This window comes from Malaclemys terrapin, chromosome 3 (genome assembly GCF_027887155.1).
Source record: "Malaclemys terrapin pileata isolate rMalTer1 chromosome 3, rMalTer1.hap1, whole genome shotgun sequence".
NCBI classification, from domain to species: domain Eukaryota; kingdom Metazoa; phylum Chordata; order Testudines; family Emydidae; genus Malaclemys; species Malaclemys terrapin.
This window is the reverse complement of record NC_071507.1, coordinates 202,081,537-202,108,316: the sequence shown is the minus strand read 5'-3', so window position 1 is coordinate 202,108,316 and position 26,780 is coordinate 202,081,537. Positions and strand designations below refer to the sequence as shown.

The 26,780-nt window shown below is 50.0% G+C and overlaps 1 protein-coding gene across 3 annotated transcripts in view; it reads left to right on the top strand.

The window, feature by feature from the left end:
• Positions 1-13,125, top strand: part of ZNF395 (zinc finger protein 395) — a 47,217-nt gene extending 34,092 nt beyond the window's left edge. For all 3 annotated transcript variants that reach the window (XM_054023894.1, XM_054023893.1, XM_054023895.1), the window contains exons 7-10: positions 340-598; positions 3,124-3,216; positions 3,612-3,715; positions 7,829-13,125. In XM_054023894.1, coding sequence (XP_053879869.1) covers positions 340-598; positions 3,124-3,216; positions 3,612-3,715; positions 7,829-7,940 — 568 coding nt within the window. In that variant the 3' untranslated portion in view covers positions 7,941-13,125. The remainder of the gene's footprint in view (positions 1-339; positions 599-3,123; positions 3,217-3,611; positions 3,716-7,828) is intronic.
• Positions 13,126-26,780: the final 13,655 nt, after the last annotated feature.

The following is a 26,780-nucleotide window of genomic DNA, read 5'->3' as shown; positions in this document are numbered from 1 at the left end:
TGAGCATCAGAACTTGCTTTGTTGGCAGAGGAAGTGTTGGCCAGGACACCTGGTCTCTTGGAAAAGTGCGTGGAATCTTTAATCCGAGCCGGGCCAAAGAGACCTTGGTTTAACAGCGTAACTGAAGAAGAGAACCCTCCGCAAGGGTGACCCCACCTCACTGTCAGCTCTGAGAATGAGCTTGAAACCGGGGCAGGTTTTGAACCTGTGATTTTTATAGCTCGTTGGTTGAGTGCTGCCACCCGCCTCATGCTGGCACCTCACACAGGTCTGATTGGAAGGGGGAGTTACTTAGCGTGGTTATTGACTCATACCCTTTCCCCTTTTAAACCACCACAGAGATGGCGCAGACTCTGACCAGCGGAGGAGGGAGGAAGATTTCTACTACACCGAAGTTCAGGTGAAAGAAGAAGCTGCTCCGGAGTCTGCCACCAGCCCCACCTTTGGGTCCTCGCCCATTGTCCTCCAGCAGGCCCTAGCCAAGCCAGAAGCCTTGGCTTTGGACCAAGCAACCTTGGAGTCTCACCTCCCAAACAGTGCCCTCAGTCAGTCTGCCCCCAGTTCCTTCTGGCATATCCAGGCTGATCATGCCTATCAGGTATGTTGGCCACTCCTGGAAACAATGATGGAGTGGCATCTGGCATCCTCATTCGTAGGGGGCATTTGTTTTCATATCTAGTGACAAGGCTCAGAAACCAGCTGGTTACTTATAGAATCTTCCTTACCACATCAGACCATTGGTCCATCAAGGTCAGGGTCCTGCCTCTGGCAGTGACCAGTGCCTGATGCATCAGAGAAAATAACACATAATGTATTCTGTAGTGGTTGGAAGGAAGGAGAAAATCTCCTTCCTGGACCCAGCAGTTGATCAGCTAATGGTCTGATTCTCCTTGTTGTTTTGGCTTGGTTAGCTACAGAAGTTAGTGATCCTAAAATGATCCAGTTCTGTTTTAAAATCCAGCCACAATATTTGACTGTACCTCCTGCTGCAGTGAGTTCCGCAGATTGGCTATAGGTGACAAAGTATTTTGATTTGTTGGTTTCAAATTTACTTAGTTTTGATCCAGTGTTTCCCTGATTTTCATACTGCAAGACAGCGCATGGGAGGAACTTCATTATGTCTTGTAAACATTTGCAGCCTTGGTGTCATCCGACCTGCTGGCTAGTCCTCATAACCATGGAGCTGAGGATCCGTAACTCTTTGTTTAAATGATTAGTGGATTTCTTTCGCCAGCCTATATAACGCAGTCATTCTCTTGCTATGAGCACTCTAGTTTCCAGCCACCCTGTAATTAGCCAGCTTGGTGGTATGCAGCACGTCCCTATGTATGCAAATAAAACACAACCAGGAATGTAACTATACCAGATCCTTGCACGTCTTGGGTATTAGGAGTCCCAGTTCAAATGCCTTTAAATACGTGGGCAGCATGGGGATCCGATGTAACTGCATCACTTGCAGTTCCCTGCTAAAACTGTTAGGCCTTCTCTACACACACATACAAGGGTACCTCTTTATATCCGTTTAGTTAAAGCGATACAACTGTCCTATTGCTTATGGTGTTATGAGTGTAGGCGTGTTTAGACTGGTGTAGCTTATTCCTGTATGGGGAGGGGAATACGCTCTACTGATATATGGCACCTTATATCTATTTGCACGCTAGGGCTTGTACTGGTATAACTACATAGGTTAAAAAAAAAATCACACCCCTACCCAACCAAGTAATAGTGGTGAAAAACTGTGTAGACCAGGCCTTACAGCCCAGGATATCCCTGTGTTACAGAGGGGACAATGCATAAGCATTTCCACTGTAACTCCCTGGCTTCAGTCGCTTTCACCTTTCAGGCGTGGTCTCTGCCTGACGGGAAACTGGGTTGTGTGGAAAGTCTGAAGAAAAAAAATGTATCCTGTTGTTTGAAGTAAGGGGGTGGGGGATACATATGGGGGTATGTGGGAGGGGCAGGGAATCTTGTAACATTTTTCTGACTAGCCCCACAGCCCAATCAGTTGGGGGCTGAAATTGAAATTTGTGTAACTACCTTGGAGAAATCTGCTTCAGGGGGAAACGTTTCTCAGTGCCCTGGGGCAGCTTGTTTGGAAGGAAAGAAAGCAGCCTGCAGTGCGTGAGCAGTACCCCTTGCACAGAAAGAGAGCAGTTAAGGTTGGAGAGGAAGGGTTGCCCCATAGTCATGGCACTAGACTGGGACTGGGGAGATCAGGGCTCAATTCTAGACTCTGCCACAGAGTCCTTGGGCAAGTCATTTAAGGGTAAAAATTTCAAAAGTGCCCTAAATGACTTGGGAGTTTAAATTTCATTGCCGTTCAGAGCTGAAGTCTGTCGTAAAAATGGGACTTAGGCTTCTAAATCACTTTTGGAAATGTTACCCCTAATTGCGTGCCTTGGTTCCCATCTGTACAATGAGGATAATCTTTCCTCTCCTCCCCTTTTGTCTTGTCTCTTTAGTGCCTATCTTCAGGGCTGGGGCTGCTTTGTGCTGTATATGTGTATGTATGTACCTACCACAATAAGGCCCTGATCTTGGCTGGGGTCTCTAGGCACTACCATAATACAAATAAATAATCGTAAGGAGGGTTGCTGTGCGCATATGGGTGCCGAGGCTGCATGCTGAAAAGTGAACTGAAGGTGTAGCCCTGCTAAGGGTGGGGGACTCTGCCTCTGGGCTCTGTAGCAGGCCAGCAGCTGTGCTAGGTGTCTGCCCAGTGCAGCGCAGAGTCTGTGCTGGAGCAGGGGCTCTGAAGGCTGGTATCCCACAGCTCCTGTGGCTGGCAGATCAGGTGCCCTCTTCCGCAGACCTTGTAAGGGTCCTGGAGAAGGTGTTCTGGTGGGACCTAGTGACATCGTTCCAGGTTAAGGAATTGACCTAAGAAACATCCTTTAAAAACTCCATTAAGAGAACATGCAGGCTGCGTGGTTAAGAGCACAAGAGTCAGGGAGGAGGGGTATTGAGGCTCGGGAGTTAAGGTGTTTGGCCAATTCACCCAGTGAGCCAGTGATAGTCAGATGGAACCCAGGAGTCCTGGCTCCCCTATCCTTACAGTTACCAACACTGCCTCTGAAGGGTTAACATTAAACCACTAACCTTTGCTCTCCTTTCCTTCTACAGGCCTTGCCATCAATTCAGATTCCGGTGTCACCACACATATTCACCAGCATCAGCTGGGCTGCTGCCACCTCCACCATCCCTTCTCTCTCCCCAGTGAGTCCTGCTTGCGTGGCTCTTTTTTCTTTACACGGTTAATTGCACAGCACCTTTGAAAGGGTGATAGAGTGGGGGTGAGAGGGCATAGGGAGTGGGAGTTTTAAAGAGAACCTGGTTTAGCCTTTGTCACTCCCTGAAGCTTATGTGCTGTCTGAGGGGAGATCTGTGCATTGCCACCGACTCAGAGGACATGGCATCCCATGGGTTGAGCTATGCAAGAACATATCTGTTCTCTGTGCTGCTTTACGCACGCAGTAAAATCAGTCTCCATGGGCTATTGTTTATAGAGGCTGGGCTGGATCCGTCTGACTGGACAGACCTCCTCAGCAGAGAGCGAACTCTGTCTGATGTGTGTGATGACTCATAGATCTGGAATTGATTCTCATGTGCAGGTTCGAAGCAGATCACTGAGCTTCAGTGAACACCAACAGCCAACACCAATGCTGAAGTCACACCTGATCGTCGCGTCTCCTCCCAGGGCTCCCAGTGGCACCAGGTAAGAGTTCGCAGGAAGGGGAAGCAGGGAGGGGACCATGCTGCCCTGGTACTGTTGGAGGAGAGTGTTAGCATAGAAAGTAATGAGCAGATACCACATCCTGCACAAGGACAGTCGGGTGTGGTTACACCATTGCAGATGGGACAGTGAGGGAGGAAGGATGCTGTTGTGGTGGTGTTGTATTAATTTAGGTGGGCTGTATGGGCCCAAAGAGTCAAAGGTGTTAACGTGACCCTGTCACTGACCAACATGAAACAGTGTTAAACGAGGTTCGGGGTTTGGTAGAGAGACTTAGTACCATGGCAGACACACCATTTAAACATCCTTTTAACCTTTTATTAAAGATGCACACAAAAAAGGAAAAGCAGTTAAAGTGTTTGAAATGTAAAAGTATCAAGTGAGGCTCTCCTTTTAACCACATCCCTTGTTGCCTTTAGGTGATGAGAGTTTTTAGATGGAAAAACTTCTTGTTTGAAAGTCTTTTGGTGGTATGAAAGATGGTTGTAACTCTCCTTTTGGGGGAAACATGGGACTGAAGACCTGGGTTCTCTTCCCAACTGTGCGACAGACTCTCTGTGATCCTGGGCAAATCACTTAACCGCTCTGTGCCTCAGTTTCCCCATCTCCTGAATGAGGATAATAATAATATTTTCCCCAGCAACTTAGTGAGGCTAAGCGGTTTGTGGCAGCGGCCATCTTTGTTCTGTGTTTGTACGGCACCTTGCACTGTGGGGTGCTGCTCCATGAGTAGCTGTGGTAACACAAATAATGTCCCCAGAGTTCTTTGAGATCCCCAGAGAGAAAGTGCTGTCCAGGGGCCAACTATTATTGACTCACTTCTGCCCTAGCCCAGATCTCTGGCCTTGTCTCCTACCAAGTTTCCTCCTATCTCCTCCACTCTGCACAGGAGGACAGCCTTGTATTTCCTAAGCCTCTTCCATGCAACCTCTACCAGTCCCTGCTAACCAAGCCACCAGCCTCTCGTGGCTCCGGAGCCTCCCTTTGAACTCTCTTGACTATCTGGCTTAAAGAAGCGTGAATTAAAATAATAAGAATGATAGGTAATGAAACCTCCAGATGTGCACATACCCAAACTGGGTCATCCTGTGACCTCACTACAGACCTTGTCCTTCCTGTGTCATGTCCCCGGTTAGCTTGGAAACTGGCATCAGCACCTTGTCTTTTGATATGTTCCTCTGAGGTGCCCAGCATGCTTTTGGGCACTGTAGAAATCATTGATGCTCAGGGACTGGGTGATCTAGGATGGTGAGATGTTGATGGGGATGTTTTAGAGGCATATAATCTTCTCCTGTGGCTATTTTGTATTGGTTAAAGCCTCATCACCCTTCCAGCCTGCATAGCCTCCTTGCTGGGGCTTTTGCCTGAATAGGTGTCTTCAAGGCTAAAAAGGTTGGGTTGTACAAGACATTAACAGAGTAGCCCACACATGTCTAATGTGCATCCAGGTGATAGGCCTGGTGCTGTCACACCAGCAAAGCTCTACGTTGGGCAGGGATCTACACTCGTGATCCCCTGAGTAGGTTAGTGCCCTGCAGGGGAATTGCCCCATGTTCCTGAGAAAACACCCGAAACCCAAGAAGCCTTCACACGTTCAGGAGACCAGGTGCATTCCTGTATAGTCCAGGATTATCCTGGGGGCCTTCCTCAGCAAAGCCCAGAGCTGACCCGTCCATATTTCAAAAGCTGTGTGAGAATCTCCTGCAGGAGCCTCAGTATCTCCTATCCCCATCCCAGAAGGCTCCTGTTGCTCTGGGGCCCCAAACCTGAGGGGTCAGTTGCTGTCCTCTGCCCCCTTCCATCTTGTTCCTGTTTAAGAAAGGGAAATGATGATGTACTTTCTGCCAGCCCCAGCTCTGGCCTTGAGCTATGTGTGGCAGTATATAAATAACGGACCTCCACTGTACCATACTTTGGTTCTCTGATTTCTGGAGACTAGCCTTCAGGTGAAGCCATCAGACTTTCCCACCCTGCTAATTTATGTCAGGCCCATATCTGTTCCAGTGTGTCCCTTCAATCCAGCAAGCTGTTGTACACTTGGCAACTTCTTCCTCTTTGCTGTCTGCATGTAATAGCTTTGCCTAAATACCTAATAACTGGGAACACTATTCTTCATTTCTCCTCCTAAAAACTCTTGTGTAGCACTGCTGGTACAGAGCAGCTGCCACGCTCCACCCCAGAGGTGACTGCATTTCAATGGTGGATGACTGAACTCTGTACACCTCTACCCTGATATAACGCTGTCCTCGGGAGCCAAAAAATCTTACCGCGTTATAGGTGAAACCGTGTTATATCGAACTTGCTTTGATCCGCCGGAGTGCACAGCCCCGCCCCCCTGGAGAGCTGCGTTACCGCGTCCTATCCGAATTCGTGTTATATTGGGTCGTGTTATATCGGGGTAGAGGTGTATGTAGTTTGTCTGCTGCTTTGTGACTCTTCAGAATGAAAGCGGGTATTATTATGTATTTGAATTATTGCCCCAACTAAGATCAGTGAAGACCCCTATTATACATAGGCATTGTCTATAATACACATAGTAAGAGACCCAAAGAGCTTATGATTTAAATAGACAAGAGAAATGAAGTGTGGGAGAAAGGAAGTGGTGGTATCCCCATTTTACAAATGGGAGTTCATAACACAGATCAAGTGGTTTGCCATGGATCACACATGGAGTCTGTGGCAGAGCTGGGAATTGACCCTCTATCTCGTGAATCTCAGTCCAGTACCTTAACGATAAGACCAGCCTTCCTCTGTATTAGAATTCTAATAATGGTGCTATGGAGATGACTAGTATTGCTGAAAAGAAGGAAACCCTTTGGTTTGAATTTCCACTTTCCTTGGACTTTGACGTAGGCCTGGTCTACAGCAAAAAGTTAGGTCAACCCAGCTACGTCACTCAGGGGTGTGAAAAATCCACACCCTTGAGAGACTCAGGCCTTGTTTACACTTGCAAGTTAGAGCGCATTAAATCAGCCCCGGGCGCCCTAACTCCTGAGGTGTCCACGCTGGCAAGGCACTTAGAGCGCCCGGACTCCGCGGCTGGAGCGCTCCTGGTAATCCACCTCCACGAGAAGCATAGAGCTTGCTGCGCCCAGGCTGGAGCGCCAGGGTGTCAGTGTGGACGACGTGTTGCATTACTGCGCTGTGATTAGCCTCCGGAAGCATCCCATAATCCCCTGAAGTCAAGTGGCCACTCAGGTCATTGTTTTGAACTCGGCTGCAGGAATGCGGATATTCCCTTTTAAAGCTCCGTTTCTGACAGCCGGCATGCTTGTCTGCTCCGGGACAAAAAGCAAACCATTACTGTGGAATGCTCCTGCTGCAGAGGTGTGCGTGCGTGTGTTTGTGTGAGAGAGGGGTGGGGGTCGATGTCCGGCTTCCCCCTGCCACTGTCTGAACTTACAAGATAGCATGCTGACACATGCTGCCCCCCATGCTTTGCAAACCCTTTCCACAGCACGCTGCAGCCACTTGCACACTGGGATAGCTACCACAATGCACTGCTCTCTGTGGCGTTGCAAGAGCTGCTAATGTGGACGTGCTCCACAGTCACAAGGAGCACCGTGTGAACACACTGCAGCGCTTTCCCTGCTGCTGTCTCAGAGGGCTGGTTCAACTCCCAGCGCTCTACATCTGCAAGTGTAGACGTAGCCACAGTTAAGCTGACCTAACCCCCAGTGTAGGCAGTGCTAGGTCAACAGAAGAATTCTTGCGTCGACCTAGCTACTGCCTCTCAGGGAGATGGATTACCTACACCTACGGGAGGTTCCCTCCTGCCAGCATATGTGGTGTCTAGACTGAAGTGCTCTAGCGGTGTAGGTGCAGCTGCGGTGTTGTAACATTTCAAGTGCAGACAAGCCCTTAGAATTCTAGAAGCTGCCCCATAGGAAAGAGATGGTACAGTGGGTTCAGCCCAGCCCTCTGCTATTGCAGGATTGCTGTCTACTGTGAATGTCTAATGCTTTGTTCACACTGCGGCTTCCTCCTGAGGTTTAGCTCAACCTTGCATTACGTCGCACATGCTCTTTTCTCCCCTGAGCTCTGTAACGCTTTAATAACGATGTCACCCTCTGGGTTATTTTTGTTATGCTGCAGAAAAGTCCGTGGCGAAGCCAAGAAATGCCGTAAAGTGTATGGAATTGAGCACCGAGATCAGTGGTGCACGGCCTGCCGGTGGAAAAAGGCCTGCCAGCGGTTCCTGGATTGAGCACATGAACGTTTCAAGAGTATTGAATTTCTCTCTCTCTGTCTCAGCCGAGAGCACCCAAAGTTGGTCATTACTGCAACCAGGGCACAGGAAACTTGGAGGTATCTATCTCCTGTGGCTTCAGCAGAGATCTCAAGAGCTGCATGTAAATTCCAAGTTCTGTATATTGTATGTCAGCTGGATTTATTAATTTTTTACACTTTCTGTGGGTTTTTTACAAATGTTTTTAAAAACAAAACTAAACTCCCATTTTATAGTAAAAATAGGGAAGGAAAGAAAGAGAGCTGGTTGCTTGGTGTTCACAGGAGACTTGTTATTTGGTGGTCCAGGGACCAAAGAACTTTTTACTGATCTCCCAGCTCAACAGTAAAGTCTACTGAACTTTCAGGTCAGTAGCTGGGATAAGGAGGTGAGGATCATCTCTCTCTGTTACTTGACTGGCTAGAAAGCTCGAAGTCTGCTGTTGTTTAAAGGGACACGGTCAGAAGAATAATCATAGTTCAAAAAAGGAAAATGATGTTCATGCTTTACTAGTAACACCTTAAATTATTGGAATGGGAGGAATTTAAAATTCTTTCCTTTGCTTTTTACCAATGATACTGTGTTTACTTTTTACAGCTCTCAGCTCTGACAGTAAAGCTGGACTTGCTATGTCTCTGGTCAGTTTCACTTCCTGGTTTTTATGTGTTCTGATACATCTGCATCAGCAATGTTGAAATCTTAAAATATACATCTACATATATTTTTATATTTTAATTGCAATTTTTTTTTTAAATTAAACAAAAAAATTTGTTTATCTTAGATTCATGAAAACAACTTATTTCTTTGAAAAACAGAAATTTTGGATCTAACAGTGTCTCTTTTAAACTACAGGGAATGGGTTTTTATTTTGAAACCTGATGTAGCTTTCTGCAAAGTTGGCAGGATCAATATTGTTAACCCAAGAGGACTAAAAAGGATGGACACACACAAATTTAGGCCCCAGTTCAGCAAAATGCTTACATACATTTTTACATTCTGTTGAAATCAGTGGGACTAAAGTACATGCTGAAGGAGTTGGGATTATTTGCATGCTTAAAGATAAGCACGTGCTTATGTCATTTGCTGAATGAGCATCATAGATAGGTATGTTACGAAATTCTGAAGTGTGAAAGATGTCTGAACCCAGCTTTCTGGCTTTCGTTTTTTAAAAATTCATATTCTCTTTACATGATTCAAATGTTTCTGGTTTGATCTGTCTTTGTGTACAGTTTACCGTCCTCATGGGGTAGAATTTGTCCCTGTTTGCCTGATTCTCACTTATAGCAGTGTAACTTCAGGGGAGTTACTCCTGACTTGCACAGGTTTAAATAAGAGAAGAATCAAGCCCAAGGAGTCTTTCTGGAATTGCCGGGGGAGGGGTTGGGAGAGCTGGAGGGAAAGATCCAGAGGCCCCTCTGATTTTGGAGAAGAGCACCATTTAATTCACCACTAGCAGTCAGGTCCAATTTTTATTGTTTTTGGTCTTTGCTCTCATGACTGATCAACCACATGTAGGAAGTGCCCAATCTACTGTCTGAGCTGTGAAAAGCCACTTGGCAGCAAGTGCAGTCCAGCCACAATACCAGCACACACATTGCAGCTGCTGTGAGGAGCAGCAGAGTGCATCCCATGGCACAGTGAGCTGTCCTGTGGAAGTTTGGCCCTGCATGGACAGGACCCTGGCGACCAGGATGCTAGTGTCAATGTCTCCGTCCATCTCACTGTGTGGCCTTGGAGCACAAAGGCAAAGAATTTTGTTCCATACGTCCCCATTTTGTGTCTTGGGGAGTCAGTGGTTGTTTCCATAATTGAACCCAGTACGGTATGCGATGCTAGCAGTGAGGGTTGACTGGGACACTGCCCCCGGAGTGTGCCATTTTGATCATGTTGAACTCAGTGGGTGTCACAAAAGTGCTCTGGCATAGTCACTAAGGAGCCGTGGTTTCTCTTAACAGGGCAAGGAATGCCCCTGTCACTAAAGCCATTCAAGTGCTACACTCTGTTGTGCAGAGAATCCTGGCGCTGTGAAGTCTGTTTTGTTTGTAAATACAAAATGGCAGCTACACACCAGCCATGTGGTCCATGTTGTGCATAACTCGGCTGCAGTCAGAGTTGAGGGTTTTGTATTAATGGGCGTGGGTGGGAAGGGGGTCATTGGACTTTTTGCTGCGTTTTTGATAATCATAGGCCATAAACTGCAGACCTCAACCCATGGGCAAGGCAGAAACAAGCCTGGTGTATTTTTAAGGACCATATGATTGACTACACTTTCTTTGTAAAATCAGTTCATGTGACCAGGAAGGTGTTGTTTCCTCCCGGTTCAACGTGAGCCTGGTTGATAAAGGGGCAGGTGGTGCAGTCAAAGGGGGTTATATATGGGCGTGCTTGTTGGTATTTTTTTTTTTGTAATTTTGTACATATATACAGTATATTGTTTTAGAACCCAGTCTTCTGCATGCTGTTAAATTGGTAGATGCCAAATTGGCCTATGGGAAGCAGGAACAAAGTGAGTGTGTCTCCTCCCTATTTGTGTTTTTTTTTTTTTTTTTACCTAGTCCACTGGTTCTCCAGTGGGGTCTGAGCCAATGGAATCAGCTAGGTCTGATTCAATAGGGTCAGGTTCTCTACCTGGGTCCATGTGGGTCTGATGCAAAGTCCATTGAAGACAATGGGATTCCTTCAGTGACTGCGGTTCAGACACTTTATGAAGGACGGAGTCCTTAAGAGGCCCTCTCTTACACTTCAGTCCCTCCACTGTGACTCTTACTCAGATGACCACCATAAAGAGCTAGCAGTTTGAGATCCACTGGCTTAGTCTAATGTGAGAAATATGGATTATGAAAGCAGACAAGTTGCTGAACAGGTGACCTTTAAAGGAAAACTGCAGTGATTTGTCATAACCGGTGTTATTAAGCCCCAGGGAGGTATTATATTTGACTAAATACTGTAAAGGAATGACATTTCAAGAGATTTCAGACACAGTGGTTGCTCTGCCTCAGAAGTACCATTCAGAGAAAGGGGTTGATGATAGTCAGTTGGGGCTGCCATTTTCATGGTGAAGAATTGTGCTTCCCTACTTGAACCCTGACAGGACATCGTTGAAAATCGGGGCGTTCTAAAATATTTTCTATTTATTTTTAAATGTTTCAGTTGATTTCATGGTTGGTTTTAACCAACTTCTTGTATTAATCAAAAACCATGTAAAAACCCCACAAACCTTCAAAACCGTCTAATTTCCAGGTGTTTTTACTTGACTTGAATTGGCTGAATCCTAACCTGCCAATGCATCTTTCTGTTTATTAATAATCCATCTTTATTGTATTTCAGGCACTAGGGGCCTACTCTTGCAGTGCTTGTATGAGTACTCCCAGTGACCTCAGCACTGCAGTGGGACTACTCACATGAGAAAGGGCTGCGGCATTGGATACATAGTTTAACCACTGCTTTTAAGAGCTATCTTTTGGGTTACACTGCAGCTTTCCTTTAAGGCTGACACCTGTGCCCACTGATAAAATTATGAAAGGAAACCTCTTGTCTCCCAGTTTGAACTCTTGATGTTGGATGCTGCTTACTTGCATGCAAGTGCTACTGTGTTTTTTTGCACTCGAGTTATGGAAGGTTAAAGTAAAACTGGCTAGAACCATCGCCTGCAATTCAAATACAAGTCTTTTTTGAGGCCCCAAAAGTTCAGATTCTGATTTTATTAGTTGTTTTTTTCATTCCCAGTTCTGGAACCAGAGAAATGCCTCATCTCTTATTCCTGGCTCTGCTGTTTAAGGTTTTCATCTCTCATTACTGTAGTATCTGAGCACCTCAGAAACTTCTAATGTATTTTTTTCTCACAACACCTCTGTGAGGTAGGGTAGTGCTAGTGTTCCTATTTTATAGGTAAAGAATTGAGACACAGAGAGCCAGATTTCTAAATGTGCTAGATGCCTGTTATGGGGCTCCCCATCCCAGAGCACTGCCTTATGGCGTTGTCGTCTCTCTGTCCTGGAGAACCCTCTTGTGATGGAGTCATCTCTCTCGTGTAGTGAGGTACTTGGCCCTCTGGCTACCTCCCTCTAGAGTCCCACCCCTTTTGGGCCATGTGTCCTTAATGTCCTTCATCAGTATTAAAACACACACAGGGAACCAAAAAGTCTTCTGCCCCACCTGGGGTCTTCAGTTCCAGTCTCTTCACCGAGTGACAGCAAGTGAAACAGTAACAGCAACTCACTTCCAGCTTTGAGTTTGAGATTTCAGTCTCTCTTCCAGTTCCCTTTAGTCCTCTGACCTATTGTCAGGACACTGACCTGCAGGGCCTCAAGTTCTGCCTCCGCCCCCCTCCCCCCTGGGGGGGGGGCGCGCCTGTAGTTAATCTTGGCACCTGCAGATTATTCCGCTTTTCCCCCTGTCACAAATCTGGTCACCTCACCAGCTGCTATGAGGAGAAATCCAACCTTCTTGATCCCCAGATGTGTTTTAAGCCTCCAGAGTCTGAACAGAGCCCAGGCACTGTTCTAATCTTGAGATTCCCTACGCATACTCTTGGAGCACAGATCCTCTAACACTCCCTCCAGAGAGCTGTGACCTCGCCATCCACTACCCAGCGCCTGGAACCAATGCTGAGACACCACAGACTCCCCTTGTAGCTTAAACACTCCGCTTCCCAAAACCACACCAAAAGTGTGAGCCTTCTGGGTTACCGTTCAACCCTCTCAGGGGACGCGTAGTAGTTGTGACATATAATAGACACTTTGCGCAGAGTTCTCGAACGCTGCTGCTCTTTACTGAATCATACAAGAAATACACAGATCCATACAAAAATAAAAAAAAGCTATACTCATTTCCCTGCCTCAGGTTCTTCACCAGGGCATTCTTTGGGCTGGTGTCAGAGCCTCTGGGACCAACCAGGTCCTTCTGCTGTGGACCGTTGGGTTCTGAAACATGGAGTCTTCTCCCCAGCTCAACTACTAGTACTTTCACCTTGACTGATCCATGTCTTTCCTTCCTTCTTCCCAAGCTTCCTGTGTGTCTCACTCTTCTCCTGACCTACCCAACCTCTGTGTTCTTTAAAGTAGGGTTACCATTCGTCCGGATTCCCCCGGACATGTCCGGCTTTTTCGGGTTAAAAATAGCGTCCGGGGGGAATTTGTCAATGTCCGGACTTCCCCTCCCCCCCCCCCCCATGCAGAGCGTGCGCGCGCTTACAAAGCAGCCGGTGCTCCAAAAGCCAGAGCCAGAGCTGCACTTCCCCCCCTCCTCCCTCCTGAAACTTGACACCACTCCCCTCTTCTCCCTCCCTCCCGCCCTCCCCCGCCCTCCCTGCACTCACAGATCGCAGGCCCTTCGGGTGGAGCTCCGAGCCTGCTCCCCTCCCACGCTGTCGAGCGCGCTGCTCTGCAGCACAGTAAGGGGGCCGGGGGCCAGAGAAGTGGCAGGGAGGTTGGGGGGGGGGGGGGAGTCAAGAGACAGGGAGCAGGGGGGAGGGTTGGATGGGTCAGGAGTTCGGGGGGGGCTGTCTGGGGGTTGGGGGTATAAGGTTTTGGGTAGTCAGGGTACAGGTGGGGGGGGTCTCAGGAGGGGGCAGTTAGGAGACAAGGAGCGGGGGGGGTATTTGGGAGTTCGGGGGGGGCTGTCTGCGGGTTGGGGGTGTAAGGTTTTGGGCAGTCAGGGTACAGGTGGGGGTCTCAGGAGGGGGCAGTTAGGGGATAAGGAGCGGGGGGGGGTCGGGAGTTCGGGGCCGACTTTCTGGGGGAGGGTGGATAAGGTTTTGGGCAGTCAGGGTACAGGTAGGGGGTAGGGTTCTGGGGGGCAGTTAGGGAGAGAGGTCTTAGGAAGGGGCAGTTAGGGGATAAGGAACACGGAGGCTTAGGTAGGGGGTGGGGTTCTGGAGGGCAGTTAGGAGCAGGGGTCCCAGGAGGGGGCAGTCAGGGGACAGGGAGCAGAGGGGTTTAGATGGGTCAGGAGTTCTGGGGGGGGGGGCTGTCAGGGGGTGGGGGTGTGGATAAGGGTTGGGGCAGTCAGGGGACAGGTAGGGGGTAGGGTCCTAGGGGGCCAGTTAGGATGTGGGGAAGGTCTCAGGAGGGGGCAGTCAGGGGACAAGAGGCAGGGAGGCTTAGGGAGGGGGTGGAGTCCTGGGGGGCAGTCAGGGGACAAGGAGTGGGGAGGAGGGTTGGGGGTTCTGAGGGGGCAGGAAGTGGGAGGGGCAGGGGCGGGGCTAGGACAGGGGCGGGGCTAGGGCGGGGCTCCTCCCGTCCTCTTTTTTGATTGTTGAAATATGGTAACCCTATTTAAAGTCTAGCATTAATACCTAGGTATCTTTGTTCTGCTTGGTACCTTTCTGTTCTCCACTTCTGGTTCCTTCCTTCAGAGAGGTAGGGTAAAACTGTTTTCCCCCTAGGCCTAAACTCACCCACTGTTCCAAGACGTTATCACTTATTAAGTTCTAAGGACCTTCTGTTGTATCTGGTCTACTAAGAGGATGTGATCCAGCCCTGCTTAGCCCATAGTGGATACGCATAGCTGGAGGAACATTTGTGATACAGCATTTTTCATGGTAACCACTTTATAGTAACTTTGTAGTATCAACCAGAAGTTATAAATTGTGCAGATATGGGGTGTGACAACTTGGGGGATCTATATCAAGGTCCTTCTTCAGACTTTCCCCCCCGAAGAGGAGTTCCACCCTGCATTTCCTCTAAGTTCCTCTCCTCCCTATCTGGCCATGCCCTCTCCAGGTGTAACCAGTAGGGTCACTCAAGCTCTCCAGCTGTTCACTAAAACCTTCTTTGCTGAACTTCTCAGATCAGCCCCAGCCCAGGGCAGTTACCCCAGGTGCAGACCAGCTCCCCCTTAAAGGGGCCCAGTCACCCCATGACACCATCTAATTCCCATTGATTTCATTGGGAGTTAGGCACTTACATACATCTGATCCAGAGAGACTAAGGACCAGATTTCTAAAGATCCAGACATAGGCAGCTACTGGGATTTTTCAGAAGCCCCTACCTCAGGGGAGGCGTAGTAAGGAATTGAACCCCCAAGTCTTTTGAGTTACAGCCTAGCACCTTAATCACTGGACTGTCGTGTCTCTCGGGAAGTGTAGAGGTCCAGAAATCTTATTAGAGAGCTTATTTTATGACCTTCTTAGAACAATTTGCAGACTTCAAATAAAGCCATCTTAGCAGTTTACTGATTGTAGTCTCCTCTTTCTCTCCAGCCCTGAGATTGGAGGAACAGGACACAACTCACCCTGCCCACCCGTCACTCGCTTTCTCTGGGACTGTTGGGCCCTTCTCTTGCTTAGGACCCTGCAGTTCATAAGGTCAATCTGGGTCACTCAGGAAATTAAAATAAGCATCCAGACTCAGGGGTGCTGATCAGACCAATCCTATGAGCCTCTTTAAGGTTCACCCCTCAATAACTGGCATTGTAGCATTGAACAATCCAGAGTCCCCAACCCAAACATTTGTATGTGTTTTTTATACATATATATATATAAAATGTTTATTTCAAGGATAATTGTTTTGCTGACAGAAGATTGGGTTTTGAAAAAAAAATAACATTTTGCTTTTGTTAAATGTGATTTTTAAAAAACGTGTAAACGACTTTGGAATACGCAGTCACCTACAGAATCATGTGGAATACAGTATACCCTCGCTAAGCGGCACAAACTCTTAGGACAGAGAGGAATGCAGAATTTATCTGCTATTGCCATGGTATCACAGGCGTGTGTGGGATGGGAGGAAGGTAGGCAGGAGAGAAGTATTACACCACTAACACACACTAAATACTGGCCACTGGCTTTTTTCCCCTATCTTGCAGCACCTTTGTTTATACACATAACCATCTTGCAATGCCTGATTCCAAAATGAAGAGCACTTAATAATAATAATAATAATAAAAAGATCTTACATAGGAATATTTTGTATCCGTGTTTTTTAAAAGATTTGAAAGGGGATAGGGGATTCTTACACTTTATTTTGAGGGCTTTTGCGGTACAGATTTAACTGGACAAAATAGTTCTTAACCATATGGTGGTTGTTTTATATGTGGGTGGTTTTTTGTTGGAACAGCTGGTGCAGGTATTTTTTAAATTTTATTTGATTACACTTTTTTATTTGTTGGCAGATAAGACACAGCAAGATTTTTAAAAGTTTTTTGTTTTTTTCTTCACTTTTCTCAGCCTAATTTTCTAACTTGCTTCCAACCACACTTGGTAGACTCTACTTTTCCTTCTGTCACTCTTGTATATGCATAGACTCCATGCTTTAGAGCTTTTCTAAACCCTCAACCTCCAAACATTAGGTAGCCCTGACCTGTGAATTCAGCTAAGAAACACCTCCCATATGCCCCTGTTTGGTCTGATTGTCTTTTTGTGCATGTATGTACATAGGAACCTTTCTGCTAGGCATTAACTGGAGTGTGTTCGGCCTATACGTTGTGACCCTTCATTGTGGATGGGAGATTGGACCTCTAAAAGAAGCAAAGCAGTTGTGTTGTGTGAAGTTCAGCACCTGGTGACCCCCCCCCCCACCCCATTCTGTCACTCTACACCTCCACTGGATTAAAGTAATGGGAAGTCTTCAGGTAGATACCCAAAGCTAGGGTAGGGTGTAACTTGGTTCTTCGTGGAGTTATGGGATATGAGAAAGTGTGGAAAGGATGGGACATTTGTCGCCAATAGCTGCTCTTTGGCATGCTATTCAGCTAAACGGGGATATGCCGTATCAGTGAATTTCTCTCATTGGAGCTTTTTTCAGCTGTCTTCCAAGTATTATTTTTATTGTAATAAAATAAAAATGTGAAATGTAATTTTTACAGCAGCAATATAAAATATATTTTATAAGAAATAAAATGAAAAGTTGCCTGATATCAGGCTGTGTCCTTTTTTTCTTCCTTCTGTTTAAGTACAGGTAAAGCAAGAAAAACACTGGGTACTGGACTAGAGTAGCTATTACATGTTTCACTGTTTGGCCTGATGTTCATGTCCCAGAGCGCTGAAGGGAACATTTTTTCCAGCTTGATGTATCCTAACTCGAGACCACTTTTGCTTGGCTAAAAAGTCTTGTTCTTTATACATTGTATTAACCTAGTTTTTAAAGCAGACAAGAGACTGGAATGGCAGCTGCATTGCGTCCATTATGTACAGCAGGGGTGGGGAACGTATGGTCCACGGTAAGTCTCCTCGTCATGGGCTGGAAGCCCTGAGCCTCGGCACCCCTCTGCAGGGCTGGAGCCATGAGTGCTGTCTCTCTCTGCGGGGGAGAAGCCAGGGTTGCCAGGCTGTTAAAAGTCCGATCGGCTCTGCACAAGTTCCAGAAGCAACCAGCAAGTCCCGGAAGCAGTCAGCATGTCTCTGGGTCCTGGGAAGCTCCGTGTGATGCCCCTGCCTCCAGCGCCGGCTCCGCAGAGCTGCCTGGTCATGCCTTCGCCTAGGGGCTGGACAGGCCAGCCACTTCCGGGAGCAGCGCGGAGCCGGGGCAGGCAGGGAGCCACCCCAAGCTCCCTGCCCCAGGTGGGAACCCCATCCCGCACCCTAACTCCCTTCCAGACCCCACACTGCCACCAGCACCCCAAACTCCTGCCCCAGCCGTGAGCCCGCTCCCACATTCCAAACCCCTCGACCCCAGCCTGCAGCCCGCTCCTGCACACCAAACCCCTCATCCCCAGCCCCACCCCAGAGCCCACACCCCCAGCTGGAGCCCTCATCCCCTCCTACACCCCAACACCCTGCCCCAGCCCAGAGCCCCCTCCCACACCCTGAACCCCTGATTTCTGGCCCCAACCCAGGGGAAGCCCTGAGCCTCCGTACCCCCCTGTGGGTCTGGAGGTATGAGTGCTGGCTCGTCCCGCTGCGGGGGGAAGCCCCGAGCCTCTGCGCTCCCCCTCCCCCACGGGGCTGTGTGTGGCCTGTGACTGATCTTTTTTCTGTGGGTCAGTGGCCCCTGATAGAAAAAACATTCCCCACCCCTGACATACAGGTTCAAGGCACTTTACAGTTCCTTTGAAAAGAAAAAATAGATCTGGCTGAACTTTCTACGTTGTAAACAAACCCTAAGAACATAAGAGCAGCTATACTGGGTCAGACCAAAGGTCCATCTGCCCACTGTCAGAAGACAGGATACTGAGCTAATGTCAGGTGCCCCAGAGGGAATGAACAGAGCAGGTAATCAAGTGATCCATCCTGTCAGCCATTCCCAGCTTCTGGCAAACAGAGGCTAGGGACACCATCCCTGCCCATCCTAATAGCTACTGATGGACCCGATCTTCCAAGAACTTATCTAGCTCTTTGATGAACCCTGTTACAGTCTTGGCCTCAGGGCCATCCCCAGGCAGCTGCGGGGCCCGGGTCACTAGAAACTCGGTGCCTATCTGCCAGGGGGTGCTCCACCCAGCTCCGCCCAGGTCTCCTCCACACTGCACCCCTTCCCCCAAGGCCCTACCCTCACCCCGCCTCTTCCCACCACCGCCCTGCCTCTTCCCGCCCCACCTCTTTCCCGCCCAGTTCCACCCTCTCCCCTGAGCACACTGCACCCTCGCTCCTCCCACCTCCCCCCCCCAGCACCTCTTGACGCCGTGAAATATCTGCTCCACAGCAGGTGGTAGGTGCTGAGAGGGAGGGGGAGGCACTGATGGGTGAGGCCCACCTGTGGGCAGGAGGCACTGGGGGAAGGGGGTGGTTCTGGTAGGGGGGCTCCTCGCCCCATCTGCCATTCGTCTCCTCACCCCGCTCGTCCGCCCGCCTCCCCCGTCACCTCCCCGCCTACGGGACCCCCCCAAAGCACGGGGCCTGAGGCAGTCACCCTGATTCACCATACCCAAGGGACGTCTCTGCTTGGCCTTCACAACATCCTTCGGCAAAGAGTTCCACAGAGGTTCAAGGCAACTTTACAGTTTCCTTTGGGAAAAATTAGATCTGGCTGAACTTTCTACATTATGAACACACCCTCTGCTTTACCGCCCATTTTTTGCTTTGGTTCTGCTTGGTACGCATTTTGCCAGCTGGCTTGAATGGAGTCACAAAAGAAGGTCAGGTAGTTTTTCTCAAAATCCTACATTGAGTGAGCCGCTCAGCCAGGACTGAAGGATTCAGTCTTGCTAATTCCCCATTTTTATTTCTAACCCCAGTTGCCTTTCATGAGAAGCGGATCCCATCAAAGCCGTGGGGGCACTGAGGTGGACAGAATTTAATGGCAGAGACCAGCTTTATGTTACGTGTTCATGCAGCACTTAGCGAAACAGGGACCCGTTCCTTGGCTAAGGCTCCTGGGCACGACAATAATCCCATTCATGATGATGAACCCATCTGTAATTTGGCTATTTCATCTCTATCTGCCCCCATCTCTTTTATGTGAATCCTGGCCTGAGTAATAGTTCATACTGAATAAAACTGTGTGTGGGGGGAGGGGAGCCTATTCTCCCTTCTGCAAGTGAAGAGGGATGAGAGGCTCCACTGGGTCTAGGGGACATGGAATCACTGTGCTGTCTCTGCAGTATACTCCTCCCCCCCAATCCCACAGAAACCCTTTTCTGGGTACACTGAGGGCAATGGACTTCACACGAATCTGAATGCATGAGGTAGGCAAGAGCCACAGGACTGGCCTTACCATGAGGCGAACTGAGGCGGCTGCCTTAGCTGCCAGACTGTGGGGGGACGCCTCTAGGACCCAGGGGTAGGCAACCTATGGCACGCATGCCGAAGGCGGCACGCGAGCTGATTTTCAGTGGCACTCACACTGCCCGGGTCCTGGCCATCGCTACGGGGGCTCTGCATTTTAATTTAATTTTAAATGAAGCTTCTTAAATATTTAAAAAAATCTTATTTACTTTACATACAACAATAGTTTAGTTCTATATTATAGACTTATAGAGAGAGACCTTCTAAAAATGTTAAAATATATTACTGGCACGTGAAACCTTAAATTAGAGTGAATAAATGAAGACTCGGCACACCACTTCTGAAAGGTTGCTGACCCCTGACCCAGAGTGTAGAAAATTGTGTCTGCTGCTGGTGCAAATGTATTCTCTCTGCTCTAGATGCAGAGATGGTGGAGTGCTGTGCTGGGGGAAGGAGGGCACAAGAGACGTAACAGGCAGGCAGGAGAAAAGGCGAGAGGGAATAACAGAAAGCAGCAGGAGCTGCAGGGAGAGAGAGGAGGTGGAGCCTCTTATGTACCTCTCTAGCACTCCCAGGAGCCCGGACTGATTAAAACTAGCTTCTCAGGGAGCTTCCTGTCTCCTGTTGCTTCTCTGAACCCACTTGAGGAGAACAGGCAGTCAACTGAAGTAGTAGGAGCCAGTTAGGCCCTTAAGACGCTGATATCTTCCCTCACTCAGACCCTGCTACCAGCCTGCTAATTTGTCCCCTTCAATTAAGTGTTGAGAGCCACTCTAGCTGGCACAGAACACCAGTCATGAGCGAAAGAAGAAAACGCCGCTCTAGGGCAGCATTCAGAAAAAGCAAGCAAGCAAAGGAAGCTTTTCTATCTAAGCAGGAAGGAGCTCTCCTGAGATACATAGACACAAATGTTCACGGTGAGCATTCGGGTCCCAGTGAGCATGTGAGTGGTGAGGCGATGCCTGATCTTCCAGTTAGTCAGAGTGCAGGTGACTTGGCAGCTACTGCAGCATCCATATCTCCATCTCAAATGGATGTAACCATGCACATTCCTGAAGAAAAGTGTAGATCAGAGAAGAGTGTGGTGGAGGCGCAAGAAACAGCTGCTGATGAGTTTAGTTCTTTAAGTCTAGATGATCCAGGACTGTGGACCCACTTGAGCAGTAGCCTGAGGGGCTTCCTTGTACTGCATGGGTCACAGCAAGTGAAAAACTTCATGTTCCCCAAAGACAATGAAAATAGAAGTTTCCATCCAACACGTTACTGGCGTGAAATCCCCAATGGTGACAAAGTGCACACCTCTGTCGCATTGCCCGCAACATGGGCCTGCAGGTGGAGGAAGTGGTCGAGGCAGAGGACCCTATGGTAGACATTCTTGCCCCAGAAGTGCATGAGAGGGACAGCATGAGGGAAATGGCAATCCACTGAAGGAAGGGAAAGGGAGAGAGCGCAATACTAGAAGGAGCCAACAGAAGCAGAAGGCGAAAGGGACAGCCACTGAAATGATAAATGTGCCACTGCTGATTCTCTCACTCTGCACTGAGGGTCTAGGAGGAGTGTGAATGGCAAATTCAATTTGACTTTTGTTTAGCATTAAACCATTACAATACATTTCCCTCATGGAGTACATTCTTGTCTCTGTGACACTGATTCCTTCTAGTATCAGGGGGTAGCCGTGTTAGTCTGTATCTACAAAAACAACAAGGAGTCTGGTGGCACCTTAAAGACTAACAGATTTATTTGGGCATAAGCTTTCGTGAGTAAAAACCTCACTTCTTCGCATCCGAAGAAGTGAGGTTTTTACTCACGAAAGCTTATGCCCAAATAAATCTGTTAGTCTTTAAGGTGCCACCAGACTCCTTGTTGTTTTTGTTGATTCCTTCTAGTGCAGGGTGAATGCATTTGAGGTGCTACTAGTAATACTCCTGATATTTATATGTCATGGGATGTGAGAATTTGGGGGCACCCACAAGAATAGTGTATCTTAGCTCATCCATCCTTTATCTGACTACTTGATTTCTTCACAGTCTTCCACTGTATATTTTCCATTTTAAATATGGGCCAGAATGGCCATCTCCAGGCTTTCTTCTAGAAAATGCAAACAAGTGTGCTGTATGCAGTGGTTATTCTAATACTAGAGCACCTGGGAGACTGGCCCCTATCAGGACAGTGCAATTAAAATGAAATAAATGCACCCTCTTCCCAATTCTATGAACTCTTTACAGCTGTTAAATTAACAGTGTAATGCTTCCACTTCATAGATGAAGAATCTTTGCAAATCATTTCAGTGTTCCAGACTGTAGAGCTAACTATTAGTACAAATCCATACCTAGGTAGCTAGTGCACACATTCTCTAAGGCTTTAGGGCCACGGTAGCAGCAGGACTTCAGAAAGGGTGCTTGTATTCAGGCACCAGTGAACAGCCACCTAGATGGAAATGGGTGTGGTTCCTGAGTTTGAGCAAAATTTAGGAGCGAATTCATTTCTAACCTGTCCTCAAAAGGCCAAGCTCTTAATGAACTGCTTAAAACCTCTTATCTCTGAATATGAAATAACACACAGGATCCCATTTATCTCAATCTAAGTGTAACCCAGATTAATGAATTGGATGAAAAAGTAAGCCAAGCTTGTTGCCAGGTAGATGAGAGAGGGGGAAGGCTACAGTATGTTCACCTCACCAAGGGGGGTTGAGCCTGTGATTGAATGAACGCTGAGGGATGGAAGGCTGACTAAGCCAATTGGAGGGGGGATGAGAGGAGGAGAGCTCTTCCTGAGGGGGTGTGAACAATCTCCTGTCTCCCCCTGCCTGAGGGGGGCATGGATGATCCCCTGACTGTCTCTCCCTGTCTGAAGGGGGCATGGATGATCCCTTGACTGTCTCTCCCCGTCTGAAGGGGACACGGACGATTCCCTGACTGTCTCCCTGCCTGAGGGAAGTGGGGGTGATCCTCTAACTATCTCTCCCCGCCTGAGGGGAGTGGGGATGATCCCCTGACTGTCTCTCCCCGCCTGAGGGGAGTGGGGGTGATCCCCTGACTGTCTCTCCCCGCCTGAGGGGAGTGGGGGTGATCCCCTGACTGTCTCTCCCTGCCTGAGGGGACTGTGGGCGATCCCCTAACTATCTCTGCCCACCTGAGCGGTGTGGGCAATCCCCTGTCTCTTCCTGCCTGAGGGGAGTGTGGGCAATCCTCCGACTGTCTCTCCTTGTCTGAGGGGAGCGCGGTTGATCCCCTGACTGTCTGTCTCTCCCTGCCTGAGGGGTTTGTGGGCGATCCCCTGTCACCCCCCTGCCTGGGGTGTTGCGGAATTCCTCTGGGAGAGAGCAACTGGTCTTGGAAACACTGAGGAGGCCCCCTATGCCATTGGGACTTTTTCTACTGTAACATTTATTTAGGGTTACCATATTTTGTGCCTCCAAAAGGAGGACACTCCACGGGGCCCTGGCCCCGCCCCCAGCCCCGCCCCAACTCCGCCCCCTCCCCAAAGTCTCCGCCCCCTCCCCTGCTTCCCGCGAACATTTAATTCGCGGGAAACGTGGGCAGGTAAGGGGGGGTGTGGGGGGAGGAGGTGCGGCCCAGGCTGGCCCCCCCGGCGGCTCCAGCCTGGGTCGGCTCGGGCCCTCGGGTGCCGGCCCTGGCCCCCGGCCGACCATCCCCGGCCCGCCCAGCACTGCCGGCCCCCGGCGGCCCAGCGCACCCCCCGGCTCCCGGCCCCGGCGGCCCAGCGCACCCCCCGGCTCCCGGCCCCGGTGGCCCAGCGCACCCCCCCGGCGGCCCGACCCCGCGGCCCAGCGCACCACCCCGGCGGCCCGGCTCCCGGCCCGACCCCCCGGCTCCCGGCCCCGCGGCCCAACGCACCCCCCCGGCGGCCCGGCTCCCGGCCCGACCTCCCGGCCCAGCGCACCCCCCCCGGCGGCCCGACCCCGCTGCCCAGCGCACCCCCCCCCGGCGGCCCGACTCCCGGCCCGACCCCCCGGCTCCCGGCCCCGCGCACCCCCCCGGCCCCGCGCACCCCCCCCGGCGGCCCGGCCCCGCGGCCCCGGCCCGGCTCCCGGCCCGGCCCCGCGAACCCCCCCGGCGGCCCGGCTCCCGGCCCGACCCCCCGGCGCCCGGCCCCGCGCACCCCCCCGGCGGCCCGGCTCCCGGCCCGACCCCCCGGCTCCCAGCCCCGCGGCCCAGCGCACCCCCTCGGCGGCCCGACCCCGCGGCCCCGGCCCGGCTCCCGGCCCGGCTCCCGGCCCGGCACCGCGCGCCCGGCACCGCGACCCCGGCCCAGCCCTCCCTCCCGATTTTCCCGGACATGCCCGGCTTTTGGGGGATTTCCCCCCGGACGGGGATTTGAGCCCCCAAAAGCCGGACATGTCCGGGAAAATCCGGACGTATGGTAACCCTACTCTGATCCCTCTGCACACTCCTGCCTTTTTCACACTGCCCTCCCTTCCTCCCCCACCAGTCAGTGCTTTTTGGCGACTCCCCGGAGCAGCTCCCCCAGCGCTGCCCCCCACCTGTGCAATCAGCGGCGCATGGTACTCCCAGCTTTGCTGGCATCCCTGGCTTACCTTAGAGCAGGCTCTGGCGACTGCTGCTGCTCCCTGACTCTTCGGCTCTGTTTAAGAGCCGAGCTGCCCTAGTGCTACCGGCTTCAGGCACTTCTCCTACCTGGGCTCCAGCTGAGCTGCTCCTCCCAGCTCAGACTGTAAGAGCCGAGCTGCTGGCTTCTGGCAGCCCTCCCCTACCTCAGGACCCAGAGCTGGCTGGACACGTCCCTTCCCCAGCTCCAGCCGAGCTGCTCGGCTCCGCCCCCCTCAGACTTACAGAGCAGAGCTGCAGGAGCCAGCGTTACCGGCTTCAGGCAGCACCCCCCCTGCCTCTGGACCTTGCACCGTGGGAGCAGCTCAGCTGGAGCCGGGTAGGAGAAGTGCCTGGCTGGGGGCTCGGGGTCCGGAGGCTGCCTGAAGCCAGTAGCGCTTGCTCGGGCAGCTTGGCTCTGTAAATCTGAGAGAGGAGGAGTGGAGCAGAGCCACAGGGGGAGAGGAAGTGCCGGCCATTTTCCCGGACATGTGTGGCTTTTCAGCAATTCCCCCCGGACGGGGGTTTGATTGCTGAAAAGCCGGACATGTCCGGGAAAAAGAGGACGTATGGTAACCCTAATTTATTGCTGCCACAGAGAGTTTAGCCCACTGGGCAAATCAGCACCCTCATTACCTTGCCGCTCTCAAGCACCTTCAGGCCTGCAGCACCTCATCAAGGTACACAGGTTCCTCCACATTACAGAGCCCACTAGTGTGGAATAATCGTGAATCCAGGGAAATCCACCTGGGGTTTTTTGTTACTTGCAGGTTGTATGGTGTTACTGATGTGCCCACTCCAAATCCATCTTCCCCTTTGCTTTACATGCTTCCTCTATATTTCCCCTTGTAAGTAAAGTGTACCTTGATTGTTGTTTCATCCATTATGGAGGTGTCAGAAGAGTATATGTATGCAATATCAGGCTAGTCATACAGATAAGTACCAGGTGGGTTCATTAAAACCATATAGCTAGGTAAGGTAGGGTTCCTGACTCCCTTAAGCAGGTGTAGGCACAACCAGTTAGAGGCTAAGAACCCAGGCTGTTGAAACCCACTGCAGCCAAAGCAGAGGGACACATGGTAGGGAACCTGTTGATTATTAGCTGCCCTTAAGGATATGGCGACCCATAAAATCCCTTTACATTCTTGGAGACACCTCTGGGCCTGTGAAGAGGAAATCCTCCCCGCCTTCCTATTATCCCCTCTGTTAGTCAGCTTGGATAAAGAACAGATCCTAGAATGGTGTCAAGGGGATGAAGTAGACCCACAACAGACTGTGGTGGTAGGAGGCTTTAGCAAGAGTACCTCTAAGGCACAGATTGTACAGGCTGTGGCTACAGTAAAGGCCTTGGGCCAGGTTACCTTTCATGGCAGAACCTATCAGGAGAAAGAACAGAGATAGTATATATTCTGGGTCCATGATGTTTGACATGCAGATAGTACCCTGCAAAATAATTGTGGATGATGAGGGGATGAAGAGGACTCTACAAGCTGTAGTCACAATGCCTATTATGCCCCTACTCCATGGGATAAGATGATTTTCAAAGGAGAAATTCAATGTTTGCTCGAGAGAATGGGGAAAAGGGAAGAAGATTTGAGGGCATTATATAGTCCTGCCCTATCTTCTCACCCTCTGACAGAAGATTCATTCCTGTAGGCCATTATGCAAGTCATGGGATAAGTGGTAGGCCTGGAAGCTGGAACTGGCAGTTATCAGAGACTAAGAACCTTTACAGGGATAAAACCTACCTCTGGGAATGGGGAAGAATTTGAGGCCTGGTTAGATCATGCTGTTCAGATGGAACAGGAATGGGCATGCTCCAAAAGAGAAAAAAGAAAGAAACTAGTGGAAAGTCTGTGACGACCTCCTGCTGAATCTATCAGGTCACTCAGGGCACGTAACGCAGAGGCAGCTGCAGCTGAATACCTCTCAGACTGGAGGGTGTGGTTGGATGCACCGAAAATGGAGAGGACATTATATTAAAATTCCAGATCACCTGTCAGGAATTCAGAGAGAAGCTGTCTTAGTACCTTGCAAGGATGAAATGACTCCTGAAGATGGCCCACTATAAGAAGGGAGTTGCGGGGATGATTTGGATTGCCTCAGGCTGGAGCAAGTGTTAAAGGGTGCCGACAAGCTGGATTGATGCTGCTCCAGTTGCAGTTAGAGGACAGTAAGAGGAAATTCCCCATCTTTCACAACACTGATGAGAGAGGTCAGGGAGTGGGAAACTTGGGACTCTGAAAATAATCCTTCCCGAGGGACTGAAATTAGTGTGTGCACTTTGGAAGCCACTCACTGTAACACCCCTCCTGAAAGTGACCATATGCTGAGACAGACAGGTGAGTTGCAAGAGAAAGTAGCTGTCCTGACAGTGAAACAGCACTCTTTAGTGTCTCCCCAACTAATGACAAGAGGTCGAGTACCTCAGCCCCCAGAGCAAACATGAGGTGGATAGCTGTACCAGAAAGGCAGGGATCAAGAAAATGAGAGGGGCTGGAAGAACCCCCACCTCTTGGAGCCCATGCATTTCTGTTATGGGTGTGGAGAAGATGGGCACTACCTACGTGGATGTCCAAATCCTGTGGGTTGGTTCAGGATTGAGGAAATATTTAAGGCCCTCTACATCAGTAAGACAGTGAGAAACTT